At 45.4% G+C, this 13,853-nt stretch overlaps 1 protein-coding gene across 1 annotated transcript; it reads left to right on the forward strand.

Annotated features, from left to right (window-relative positions):
* Window positions 1-131: 131 nt before the first annotated feature.
* NOA1 (nitric oxide associated 1) lies at window positions 132-13,432 on the forward strand. The gene is made up of 7 exons (XM_009447847.5): window positions 132-1,361; window positions 3,799-3,963; window positions 4,467-4,672; window positions 9,321-9,452; window positions 11,105-11,221; window positions 12,294-12,414; window positions 13,137-13,432. The coding sequence occupies exons 1-7, from the start codon at window positions 149-151 to the stop codon at window positions 13,346-13,348; spliced, it is 2,166 nt and encodes a 721-aa protein (XP_009446122.5). The 5' UTR covers window positions 132-148; the 3' UTR covers window positions 13,349-13,432.
* The last annotated feature ends 421 nt before the right edge of the window (window positions 13,433-13,853 follow it).

Raw genomic sequence — 13,853 nt, forward strand, 5'->3', positions numbered from 1 at the left:
TGCCCACCTAGCTCAGTCCTCCAGTGCCTTTGCCATAGCTTTAAGTAGGTTCTCGGTCTCAGAGCTTAAATCGCGAGAACTCACGGGATTAGACGCAAAACCAACCAGGACAGCTCCCAAGTACCCACGCGCTTTCGTCTCGGGTCAAATGCGCGCCTCGGACCCTAGTGCGCGTGCGCGCTTGTGGCTCCGCCCCTTTGCCTGGAGCTACTTCCTCATGCTGCCCGCTCGCCTACCGTTCAGGCTGCTGAGCCTTTTCCTTCGTGGATCCGCTCCCACGGCAGCGCGCCATGGCCTCCGGGAGCCGCTCCTGGAGAGGAGGTGCGCTGCCGCCTCCTCCTTCCAGCACTCATCGAGTCTGGGACGCGAGCTTCCTTATGACCCCGTGGACACGGAGGGCTTTGGAGAAGGTGGTGACATGCAGGAGCGTTTTCTGTTCCCGGAGTACATCCTGGAGCCGGAGCCGGAACCCACCCGCGAAAAGCAGCTGCAGGAGCTCCAGCAACAGCAGGAGGAGGAGGAGCGACAGAGGCAGCAGCGGCGGGAGGAGCGGCGACAGCAAAACCTACGGGCCAGGTCCCGGGAGCACCCAGTCGTGGGGCACCCGGACCCGGCATTGCCGCCCAGCGGCGTGAACTGCTCGGGCTGCGGGGCAGAGCTGCACTGCCAGGACCCCGGCGTGCCCGGCTACCTGCCCCGAGAGAAGTTCCTCCGCACGGCGGAGGCAGACGGCGGGCTGGCACGGACCGTGTGCCAGCGCTGCTGGCTGCTGTCGCACCACCGGCGCGCTCTACGCCTGCAGGTGAGCCGCGAGCAGTACCTGGAGCTGGTGAGCGCCGCGTTGCGGCGGCCCGGGCCCTCCCTGGTGCTCTACATGGTGGACCTGCTGGACCTGCCCGACGCCCTGCTGCCCGACTTGCCCGCGCTGGTGGGCCCCAAGCAGCTGATCGTGCTGGGAAACAAAGTGGACCTCCTGCCCCAGGATGCTCCTGGCTACCGGCAGAGGCTGCGGGAGCGACTGTGGGAGGACTGTGCCCGCGCCGGGCTCCTGCTGGCCCCTGGCCACCAAGGGCCACAGCGCCCCGTCAAGGAGGAGCCACAGGACGGGGAGAATCCGAATCCGCCGAACTGGTCCCGCACGGTGGTCAGGGACGTGCGGCTGATCAGCGCCAAGACCGGCTATGGAGTGGAAGAGTTGATCTCTGCCCTTCAGCGCTCCTGGCGCTACCGTGGGGACGTCTACTTAGTGGGCGCCACCAACGCCGGCAAATCCACTCTCTTTAACACGCTCCTGGAGTCCGATTACTGCACTGCCAAGGGCTCCGAGGCCATCGACAGAGCCACCATCTCCCCTTGGCCAGGTGAGTTTTAGGAGGCTCGCCCTCTTCGTTTCCTGGCAAGGTGGACGTCTGGTCCTGGCCGAGGCACCGAGTACATCCTCCCTTAATGTCCACTACGGGCTACCTGTACCCTTCCCTTTACAAATTCTCTCCCCACTCTGGTCACACCTCTCTTCTGTGTCAGCTTACTGCTAGGGAAAATTGAGGATGTGTTGTAGTAATTTTCTAATGGAAGTGTTTATGGAGCACGTCTCTGTTCCCAGTCACTAAGCACTGGAGATAGACCAGGGAACAAAGCAAAGTTCCTGTTCTGGAGATTTGCTTTGTAACTTCTTTGTATATTGTTCCAGAAAGTGTGCGTCCTTTTTACTGTCTGAACCTAATGAACTTTGTGTTTTGTTTGTTTTGTTTTGGAGACAGAGTCTCACTCTGTTGCCCAGGCTGGAGTGCAGTGGCGTGATCTCGGCTCACTGCAACCTCCGCCTCCCGGGTTCAAGTGATTCTCCTGCCTCAGCCTCCCGAGTAGCTGGGATTCGAGGCATGCGCCACCACACCAAGCTAATTTTTGTGTTTGTTTTGTTTTGTTTTTTGAGACGGAGTCTTGTCTTGCTCTGTCGCCCAGGCTAGAGTGCAGTGGCTCACTGTAACCTCCGCCTCCCGGGTTCCAGTGATTCTCCTCCCTCAGCCTCCTGAGTAGCTGGGATTACAGGCGCACGCCACTATGCCCAGCTAATTTTTATATTTTTAGTAGAGACGGGGTTTCACTATGTTGGTCAGGCTGGTCTCAAACCCCTGACCTCGTGATCCGCCCGCCTCAGCATCCCAAAGTGCTGGGATTACAGGTGTGAGCCACCGCGCCTGGCCTAATTTTTGTATTTTTAGTAGAGATGGGGTTTCACCATGTTGGCCAGGCTGGTCTGGAACTCCTGGCCTCAGGTGATCTGCCCACCTTGGCCTCCCAAAGCGCTGGGATTACAGGCAAGCACCACCATGCCCAGCTAATTTTTGTATCTTTGGTAGAGACAGGGTTTCACCATGTTGGCCAAGCAGGTCTCCAACTCCTGACCTCACATGATCTGCCCACCTCGTCCTCCCAAAGTGCTGGGATTACAGGTGTGAGCCACTGCTCCCGGCCCATTAGTGCAATTTGATGTGTGGCTTTGCCGGGCTCAGTGGCTCACATCTGTAATTCTAGCACTTTGGGAGGCCAAGGTGGGCAGATTGCTTGAGCTCAGGAGTTCAGGACCAGCCTGGGCAACATGGTGAAACCCTGTCTCTACTAAAAATACAAAAATTAGTCAGGCTGGTGGTGCGTGCCTGTAGTCCCAGCTACTCAGGAGGTTGAGGTGGGAGAATCACCTGAGCCTGGAAGGTTGAGGTGGCAGTGAGCCCTAATTGGGCCACTGTACTCCAATCCAGCCTGGACAACAGAGACCCAAAAAAACAGAAGTATCAGTCCTGTGACATTAAGAAACTTCTGTGGCCAGGTGCAGTGGGTCACACCTGTAATCCGATCACTTTGGGAGGCCAAGGTGGGTAGATCACCTGAGGTCAGGAGTTCCAGACCAGACCTGCCCACATGGCGAAACTCCCGTGTCTACTAAAAATACAAAACTTAGCCGGGTGTGGTAGCTGGTGCCTGTAATCCCAGCTACTCAGGAGGCTGAGGGCGAAGAATCGCTTGAACCTGGGAGGCTGAGCCAAGATCGCACCACTGCACTCCAGCCTGGGCAACAGAGCAAGACGCTGTCTCAAAAACAAGAAAGAAAGAAACAAACTTCTGTAATTAGAAAATGAGTCCTTCTATGGTTTAATTTTTTTTTTTTTTTGAGACAGAGGCTCACTCTGTCGCCCAGGTTGGAGTGCAGTGGTGCGATCTCGCCTCACGGCAACCCTCACCTCCCAGGTTCAAGCGATTCTCCTGCCTCAGCCTCCCAAATAGCTGGACTACAAGTGTGCACCACCACACCCAGCTAATTTTTTCTATTTTTAGTAGAGACAGGGTTTCACCATGTTGGCAAGGCAGGTCTCGAACTCCTGACCTCAAGTGATCCACCCGCCTGGGCCTCCCAAAGTGCTGGGATTACAGGTGTGAGCCACTACGCTCAGCCAGGTTTAAATTTAAGTTGACAAAACTGACTGCCCCATTTGTTCCCTTGAAACCAAAGTTTCATTTAGTAAGCTGCCCTTTTCTGTCTTGCACTTTGAATTTTACAGAAAAATTACTTTTATACTGAATGGTAATGTGATAAAAATGGAAAGAAATCGGGCCTACAGATTTTGGATTCCAATTCTGGTTTCCCCTGTGAGCTAATCTCTTAACCTATTTCCTCATTTGTAAAGTGGCAGTAATTTTATATTTTATTACAGTAACCAACACAGTGTAGAGCCTCAAAAATGTTCATTTTCTTCCCCCTTATTCCCTTTTCTAAAGATGTATTTATTCTGTGTATTTCAGGTACTACATTAAACCTTCTGAAGTTTCCTATTTGCAACCCAACTCCTTACAGAATGTTTAAAAGGCATCAAAGACTTAAAAAAGATTCAACTCAAGCTGAAGAAGATCTTAGTGAGCAAGAACAAAATCAGCTAAATGTCCTCAAAAAGCATGGTTATGTCGTAGGTAAGCATCCTCTATGGGAAAACCCTCGTTGGTACTATGCTAAAATTCTTTGTTAAGCAACCTGAAATACAGCTGTCCGAGGCTAGCCAGTTTTTGTGGGGAGAGACTGCCTTCCTTATTCTGCAACAAAGAGGCCCTTTAGCGATAAGGCTACTGTTTGGAAACCCAGAGCAGTACAGGTAGTAAAAGTTTTTACTCCATGCAGCAGCTTTAGATTAGGTTGTCTGTCTTTCCTTGGTATGTCTTTTCAGCCTTTCTTTAAAACAGTCTGATTTCCACACACCCTCGCCCCCGCCACTCCATGTACACAGCCAGCCACACGCTTGATTATTGCAAGAGTTGACTCTCACTGCTTTTTGGAAAAAAAAAAAGCAAAAGTATCATTATGGTCTCACTTCCCTATACTGTAATCTTAGTAACTTGTTTGAGGGAAACATAAAAATTATGTCTGGAGTTAAAAGTATTAAAGGAGTGACTAATAACCTTACTATAACTTGTTCTAGGAAGAGTTGGAAGGACATTCTTGTATTCAGAAGAACAGAAGGATAACATTCCCTTTGAGTTTGATGCTGATTCACTTGCCTTTGACATGGAAAATGACCCTGTTATGGGTACACACAAATCCACCAAACAAGTAGAATTGACTGCACAAGATGTGAAAGATGCCCACTGGTTTTATGACACCCCTGGAATTACAAAAGAAAATTGCGTATGTATTTGGTTTCTTTTAGAAACATTTACTTTCTTTTTCTTTTTTAATGGGTTTATATTGCCTGCTGCCCAGATACAGCCAATTTATCAAGACAGGGGAATTGCAATAGAGAAAGAGTGTAATGCATGTAGAGCCAGCTAAACGGGAAACTGGAGTTTTATTACTAGTCATATCAGCCTCAGAAACATTTACTTTCAATTGCACAAGTACTGCTGTCTTAATTGGCAGAAAACAGGAAAAGAAGTATACTTCCATTTTAGACTCAGTTCTGATTCATTCATGAAAGCTGTTTAGGGGTGAATCTGTATGCCATCAAGTTATGTGTTCCATTTGATAGACTTCATTGCTGACAACCAACTTATTTTATCATTGTGATTGTTACCTTGGTTAGGGAAATGTTTACAGAAGCCTAGGTTTTGAGGTTGGAAAAACACATAAATATCACTGGAGTCCAACTCCCTAGTCCCTGCTTGAATTACCTCTGTAACATATCCATCAAGGGGTCCTCCATCTTGAACTGAAAGGAGTGACTCACCAAAGCTGAAACTGTCATGTCACCTTCCAAGGTAACTCATTTGGGTCTTTGACCTTCTCTTTGTATTGAGTGTACTGAGCTGAATAGTCTCCCTGTAACATGTATCCATTGTTCCCCAAAGCCATCTGGGACTAAGTTAATACCTATTTCCCTTGCCAGACTGAAATATTTTAAAATGTAACGTCCCATCTCTTCTTCACCTATCCCTCCCTTTTCTTCTCTTTCATTACTTCATCCAGCAAACGTTGAGCGTTCACTGTGCTCACAATCTGGATTATTTGTCTTCATTTCCTACAGCTGTGCTGTAGGAAACAGGCTATTCATTGGCCCAGGCCTCTTCAGAATGTTTTCTATGTTTGTTCTTAAAGTGTGACACTGAGAACTCAGTGCTCTCAGGTGAGCATGATTTAGAATAGCATTAACTCCGACCGGGTGCAGTGGCTCACGCCTGTAATCCCAGCACTTTGGGAGGCCCAGACAGGCAGATCACAAGGGCAGGAGATCGAGACCATCTGGGCTAACACGGTGAAACCCTGTCTGTACTAAAAATACAAAAAATTAGCCAGGAGGTAGTGGGCGCCTGTAGTCCCAGCTACTCGGGAGGCTGAGGCAGGAGAATGGTGTGAACCCGGGAGGCAGAGCTTGCAGTGAGCTGAGATCGTGCCACTGCACTCCAGTCTGGGTGACAGAGCAAGACTCTGTCTCAAAAAAAAAAAAAAAAGAATAGCATTAACTCCACCTGTCTTGTCCCTATGCCTCTCTTTTATCCAATTGCTCATGGACAACTTTGGGCCTCATAGGTAACTTTGACTTTGTCTTGTTAAATTCAGCCTATATCTTACTCTGTTAAATATTCATTCAATCTCATTACTTTTTATATTTGCAGTTTGGATCTTCATTCAGATCATTGATTGACTGAAATGTGCATCCAGGATACAGCCTCACAACAGATTCATTAATCATTTCCTTCGAATCTGGTTACTGACCAGTTTCCGATTTTTCTAATTATCTCTGTATCTCCCTACAAAACCACATTGGTTTCTTAGGTACTTTTCTTGGCCTCATCAGGAACACTTATAGTTACATTCTCAGAATTGTATTCTATTTGGTGTCCCCTGTCATTGAATCACACACACCTTTTAAATTTTATTGCTCTCCTGGAATAATTGCTCATGCCATCTTTTCTTCCTTAGCAGTCCAAAAGTTCAGAACTGCTTTCTAATAATATTCTGTCACTTTAGCTTAATGAACTAATTCTTCCCCCACCATACTTTTTTTTTTTTTTTTTTTTTTTTTTTTTTTTTTTTTTTTTTGAGACGGAGTCTGACTCTCTTGCCCAGGCTGGAGTGCAGTGGCGCAATGATCTTGGCTCACTGCAACCTCTGCCGCCTGGGTTCAAGCGATTGTCCTGCCTCAGCCTCTCGAGTAGCTGGTATTAGAGGCATGTGCCACCACACCCGGCTACTTTTTGTATTTTTAATAGAGACAGGGTTTCGCCATGTTGGCCAGGCTGGTCTCAAACCCCTCACCTCAGGTAATCCACCCACTTCAGCCTCCCAAAGAGCTAGGATTATGGATGGGAGCCACTACGCCCAGACTAATTCTTCCCTTTCAGATATTAGATCAGGCATAGCAGTTACTTCAGTCATATATCCTCTATTAAATAGTTGTGTCAGAAAGGCAAGAATTTGCAAAATACTCTAGACAGCAGAATGAGAACCCCAAATTTTTAGATATAAACGTCTGTCAGCACTGGTAGTTTGCTTCTCTGTTAGTTTACAGATAAACTTATTTGATGTCTTAAACCAGGGTTTCCCAGACTGAACCAAGGATCTCTGTTGTGAAATGAAAGTATTAAGACTCAGGCTGTGCACAGTGCCTCACACCTGTAGTCCCAGCACTTTGGGAGGCCGAGGTGGGAGGATTGCTTGAGCCCAGGAGTTTGAGACCAGCCTGGGCAACATGCCAAAACTGTATCTCTACTAAAAATACAAAAAATTAGCTGGGCATGGTGGTACATGCCTGTAATCCCAGCTATTGAGGAGGCTGAGGCACAAGAATCACTTGATACACTTATTGGGAGGCAGAGGTTGCAGTGAGCCGAGATCATGCCACTGCAGCCCAGCCTGGGCAACAGAGTGAAACCCTGTCTCAACAAAAAAGAGAGACAAGGTTTCCCCTGTTGCCCAGGCTGGAATGCAGTGGCATGATCAAGTAACTTCAAAGTCCTGGGCTCAACCAATTCTCCCACTTCAGCCTCCCAAGTAGCTAGGGCCACAGGTACATACCACCATGCCCAACTAATTGTTTAGTTTTTGTAGAGACAGGACCTCGCTATGTTGCCCAGTCTGGTCTAGGCTGGAGTGCAGTGGTGGAATCTTGGCCCACTGTAACTTCTGCCTCCCTGGCTCAAGCAATCCTCCACCTCAGCCTCCAGGGTAGCTGGGAACTACAGACACACGCCACCCCAGCTAATTTTTGTATTTTTCATAGAGGTGAGGTTTTGCCGTGTTGCCCAGACTGGTCTCAAACTCCTGAGCTCAGCTGGGCACAACGGTGCATACCTGTAATCCCAGCACTTTGGAAGACCAAGGTAAGTGGATCACTTGAGGTCAGGAGTTCGAGACCAGCCTGGCCAACATGACAAAACCCCGTCTCTACTAAAAATACCAAAAAAATTAGCCAAGCATGGTAGCGCACGTCTGTAATCTCAGCTACTTGGGAGACTGAGACAGGAGAATTGCTTGAACCCGGGAGGCAGAAGTTGCAGTGAGCCAAGATCACACCATTGCACTCCAGCCTGGGTGACAGAGCAAGACTCTGTCTCAAAAAAGGAAAAAAACTCCTGAGCTCAAGTGATCTGCCTGCCGCTGCCTCTGAAAGTCCTGGGATTACAGGCATGAGCCACCATGGCTGACCTGCAAATGGCTTTTAATGTGCCTTTTCAAACACAAATAATGAAGAAAACTATTTGCAGCCCCCTTATTATTTTCTTGTGAGCCGCTATGTATCATTTCTATTTTTTATTTTCTTGTTATTCTCTTTTTTTCCTTTGAGACGGAGTCTTGCTCTATGGCCCAGGCTGGAGGGCAGTGGTGCAATCTCGGCTCACCACAATCTCCGCCTCCCGGATTCAAGTGATTCTCCTGCCTCAGCCTCCCGAGTAGCTGGGATTACAGGTGCACGCCACCACGCCCGGCTAATTTTGTATTTTTAATAGAGATGGGCTTTCTCCATGTTGGTCAGGCTGGTCTGGAACTCCTGACCTCAGGTGATCTGCCCGCCTTAGCCTCCCAAAGTGCTGGGATTACAGGCGTGAGCCACCGTGCCCAGCCTCTTGTTAAGAAAGAAGTTTACAAGTTTTGTGTCCAATTTGTACCTTCTTTATTCTTTTTTAACCAGATTTTGATTCCTTAAATCTTTGCAGAATCTTGTACTTCTGTCTTTCCTTTTCTATTTTTCTCTAGTCTCTCTAGGAACTTGTCATCCTTAGAAGGGATTTATTATAAATCATAGGGATAAATTATAAATCCTCTGTGTTATAAGCATAGGGGATTTATAACTTTTTCTCATTCTCTGCTGAATATTTGGGAGAAATAAGGAAATTGAAGACCAGAATTTAGAAAGAGGTTCTTCAGCCACTTTACTTGCTCCTAGAATGGGGTGACCATTTTGCATTTAATGCATGCATACTTACCACTAGGACATAAGGTCACGTATACCATTACTTTAAGCGGAAATTGCTACTGCCCACAAGCCTTGATAAGGAGAGCATATATTTTCTATCTTGGTATTGAATCAACATGTTTTCAGGTTCACATTAATTTTGACATTTAGGGAATGCTGCTGACATAGGAAAGTCTCATACACCTATAAAGTTATTTTGCCATTACTGTAGATTAAGTTATAAAACAAGGGTAGAGCCATCAGATTGAAATTAATTTAGACAGGAAGAATCTATATAAATTTGATGCGTAGCAAACTCTGACATAATTTGGTTTATTTTGAAGTCTGGCATATTTTTCATCACTTTTTATTTTACGGGTAAATCATAATATATCATACCTTCAATAAAAGTATTTTCTAAAAAATCTGCCATTTGCTTCACAGATTTTAAATCTTCTAACAGAAAAAGAAGTAAATATTGTTTTGCCAACACAGTCCATTGTTCCAAGAACTTTTGTGCTTAAACCAGGAATGGTTCTGTTTTTGGGTGCTATAGGCCGCATAGATTTCCTGCAGGTAAGAAAAGTCTGTACTATTAAAAAATGATTTTAAAATATTGGGATTCACTTTAAGGAAGCAGATGTATGAACAAGACTGACAAAATGTTGATAACTAAGCCATGATTGTATAGGGTTTAATTTGTTTTTATGTTTAAAAATTTCTGTAATAAAAACTTGGGGATGGCTAGGCACAGTGGCTCACACCTGTAATTCCAGCACTGTGGGAGGCTGAGGCAGGCTGATCACTTGAGGCCAGGAGATCAAGACCAGCCTGGTCAACATGGTGAAACCCCATCTCTACTAAAAATACAAAAATTAGCTGGGCGTGGTGGCACACACTGGTAATCCCAGCTACTAGAGAGGCTGAGGCAGGAAGATCACTTAAACCTGGGAGGCGGAGGCTGCAGTGAGCTGAAATTGCACCACTGCACTCCAGCCTGGGTGACGGGGCGAGACTCCATATCAAAAAAAAAAAAAAAAAAACTTGGGGAAAAGAAATGCCCTACTCCCTCATCCCCCCAAAAAAGTGCTAGGTCTTGAAAACTTATGTTTTCAATTGAGTACCCCACACAGCTTGGCATTTAAGACAAGATACTATCCCTATTCTATGGGATAGAGTCAAACCTATGGGATAAAGTCAAACCTTTAGGTACAGGGTTATAGGCGTTAAATTAATTCCACACTTTGTATCCCATGATATGTGTGTTTTTATGCATACACGTTTTTGTTTGGTATTCGTTTATATAGCATCTAGGGATTTTGGAGTGTCTATAGAATTGCTCTCCATTTTGCTAAAGTGAAGAGAAAAAGGAAAATGAAACATGGATATAGATATGTCCAACAACACAGTACAACTGTGTGCCATTACTATAGCACATTTCTTGGGTTTTGTGTTTGCTCATACTTTGTTAGAAATTTTGCCTTACACACTTAGAACCCTTATATATTTCATTTTGGGAGGTTGTTGGTTTTTTGCTTTTGGGGCTGGTTTTTTGTTTTTTTGTTTTTTTGGTTTTTTTTTTGAAACAGCATCTCTCTCTGTTGCCCAGACTGGAGTGCAGTGGTACAGTCACGGCTCACTGTGGCCTCAACCTCCTGGGCTCCAATGATCATCCCACCCCAGCCCCGCAAGTAGTCGGGACTACAGGCACACATCACCACACCCAGCTAATTTTTGTATTTTTTATAGAGACAGGGTTTTGCCATGTTTCCCAGGCTGGTCTCAAACTTGAGCTCAAGGGATTCACCCACCTCGGCCTTCCAAAATGCTGGGATTATAGGCATGAGCCACCACACCAGGCTTGCACCCTTATATATTTCATCAGAACACATAAAATGTTAATATTTTAAACCAAACTTTACACAGAGACAATTAAAGAAGATAGTATTTCCTTTTAATTTTTAATAATAGACGTTTTTTCAAAAATAGTATTGGGTCTGTCAAAGAAGTCATAGTTTCACATGAATTGCTGAAATGCACTGCTTCAGTATTGTGCCCCTGTTCTTAGTAATAATTTGATTTACAGCTACTGCCGTACCAGTACTTATAAAGGGAGTCTGATTGGGTTTTTGTTTTTTGGTTTGTTTTTTTTTTTTAGTTGATTGTACCTTGAATATGCAGGTTTTCCAAGTTTTTCACCAGGTCAAATAACTTCTTCCTTTCTTAAGGGAAATCAGTCAGCTTGGTTTACAGTCGTGGCTTCCAACATCCTCCCTGTGCATATCACCTCCTTGGACAGGGCAGACGCTCTGTATCAGAAGCATGCAGGTCATACGTTACTCCAGGTAAGGCAACACGCCTTGATTGCATGGTTATGGTTAGTATACACTGGGATGGTCCCATGGCTCTGTTAAGAAAGCCTTTGTTGTACAGAACTGTTATACAATATCTTGAGCTAGCTTTCCCTCACCTCATTCTCTTTGAGAATTCTGGCTATAAAGCAAAATTGCTCTATATAGACTGATCCTAGAATAGCCACACAGCTATTTTTTTCTCTAGACTACACTGTCCAATTTGGTAGCCATTAGCCCACATGTGGCTAAGTTTAAATTTATTAGTGACAATTAAAATTTGCTCAATGGCCAGGTGTGGTGGCTCACACCTGTAATCCCAGCACTTTGGGAGGCCGAGGTGGGCAGATCACCTTGAGGTCAGGAGTTTGAGACCAGCCTGGCTAACATGGTGAAACCCTGTTTCTACTAAAAATACAAAAAAATTAGCCTGGTATGGTGGTGCGCGCCTGTAATCCCAGTTACTCGGGAGGCTGAGGCAAGAGAATCACTTGAGCCTTGGAGGCGGAGGTTGCAGTGAGCTGATATCGTGCCATTACACTCCAGCTTGGGCAGCAAGAGCAAAACTCCATCTCAAAAAAAAAAAAAATTACTCAATTACTTCTAATCGTGGAAACACCTGTAAACATAAAAGCTAAATCTTATCCATTATATATGGACCCTTAACTCATAAAGACCAGGCATTAATCTTGATGGCCACACCTATAAGAACTAAGGTACTTAGAAGGACCGTGCCTTAATTGCCCAACATTAATCTATGTGAGGCCCTGTGGAGGATTCTAAAAACAGTGTCAGTGAAGCACAATTCTCCTGTCCAGAGGCTGCTGCCAGGTGCTTGCCCAATGTGTGGCCCAGAGCCCTGAGATTTGTAAGCTTCATCCCATCACAGAGTTCCCTTGCTTTTCATTTGACCCCAGAAGTGATTGCAAGTTCTTTTCAACAGTTGAATATTTGAAAGGATTTTATTCTTGATCCCTGTACAGAATTATCTTAACAGTGATTTGCTTAATGTTAGAGTTCCAAGAAGTTTAATTTGAACTTGTAAATATCTTTATTTCATTGGAAGATTCCAATGGGTGGAAAAGAACGAATGGCAGGATTTCCTCCTCTTGTTGCTGAAGACATTATGTTAAAAGAAGGACTGGGGGCATCTGAAGCAGTGGCAGACATCAAGTTTTCCTCTGCAGGTAATTTTATGCCAAGCACTTTTTAAAAAGTGAATAAAAGGGTGGGCACGGTGGCTCACACCTGTAATCCCAGCACTTTGTGAGGCCGAGGCGGGCAGATCACCTGAGGTCGGGAGTTTGAGACCCCGTCTCTACTAAAAATACAAAATTAGCCGGGCATGGTGGCGCATGCCTGTAATTCCAGCTACTCAGGAGGCTGAGGCAGGAGAATCGCTTGAACCCAGGAGGTGGAGGTTGCGGTGAGCCTAGATCATGCCATTGCACTCCAGCCTGGGCAACAAGAGCCAAACTCCATCTCAAAAAAAAAAAAACAAAAAGTGAATAAAGCAGCCTTACCGACAATTTTTTTTATAGAAAAGTGCCTTAACTGATGAAAGCTGATTATTTTAAGGTGTACATACTAGTTTATTCATAAAATACAACCTATTCTGAAAATAAATTTGTACTTTGCACAAACGCATTGTATGCTTTTTTAAAACTAAGGTGTGTCCACCTGTGCCCCCAGCTTCTCAGGACGCCGAGGCAGGACGATCGCTTGAGCCCAGGAACTTGAGTTCAGCCTGGGTAACATAGCAAGACGCAGTTTCTTAAAAAAGAATAAAATAATAAGAGAGTGAAAGAGAGTGACAGCGTTCTCTGATATTCCATTTTCAGCTTTGGTGTGGTATTTTTAATAAGATGATTGCTAACAGCCTTTTGTGTTGTGTCACATGCCTGCATAGGTTGGGTTTCAGTAACACCTAATTTTAAGGACAGACTGCATCTCCGAGGCTATACACCTGAAGGAACAGTTTTGACCGTCCGGCCCCCTCTCTTGCCATATATTGTTAACATCAAAGGACAGCGCATCAAGAAAAGTGTGGCCTATAAAACCAAGAAGCCTCCTTCCCTTATGTACAACGTGAGGAAGAAGAAAGGAAAGATAAATGTATGAGACCGACCTTGTTCACTCCAGATAATTAACTGTATTGAACACAACAAAATACATTGAAATTGTATTAAACATATAACGCATAAAGCTCCCATTCTTACCCTTTTTTTCTTTTTTCTTTTTTTTTTTTTTTTTCTTTTTTTTTTTTGAGACTGAGCCCTGCTCTGTTGCCCAGGTTGGAGTGCAGTGGCACGATCTTGGCTCACTGTAACCTCTACCTCCCAGGTTCAAGCAATCCTCCTGCCTCAGCCCCCCAGTAGCTGGGATTACAGGCATGCGCCACTATGCCCAGCTAAGTTTTGTATTTTTAGTAGAGATGGGGTTTCACCATGTTAGCCAGGCTGGTCTCGAACTCCTGACCTCAGGTGATCCATCCGCCTCAGCCTCCCAAAGTGCTGGGAATACAGGCGTGAGCCACCGCGGCCAGCCTCACCCTTTTCAAAGCTCTTAACAGTTAACTTTTTTAAACTATTCAAGACTTATGTTCATAATGTATTCAGCTTATAAA

This window comes from Pan troglodytes, chromosome 3, assembly GCF_028858775.2.
Source record: "Pan troglodytes isolate AG18354 chromosome 3, NHGRI_mPanTro3-v2.0_pri, whole genome shotgun sequence".
Classification (NCBI taxonomy): Eukaryota; Metazoa; Chordata; class Mammalia; order Primates; family Hominidae; genus Pan; species Pan troglodytes.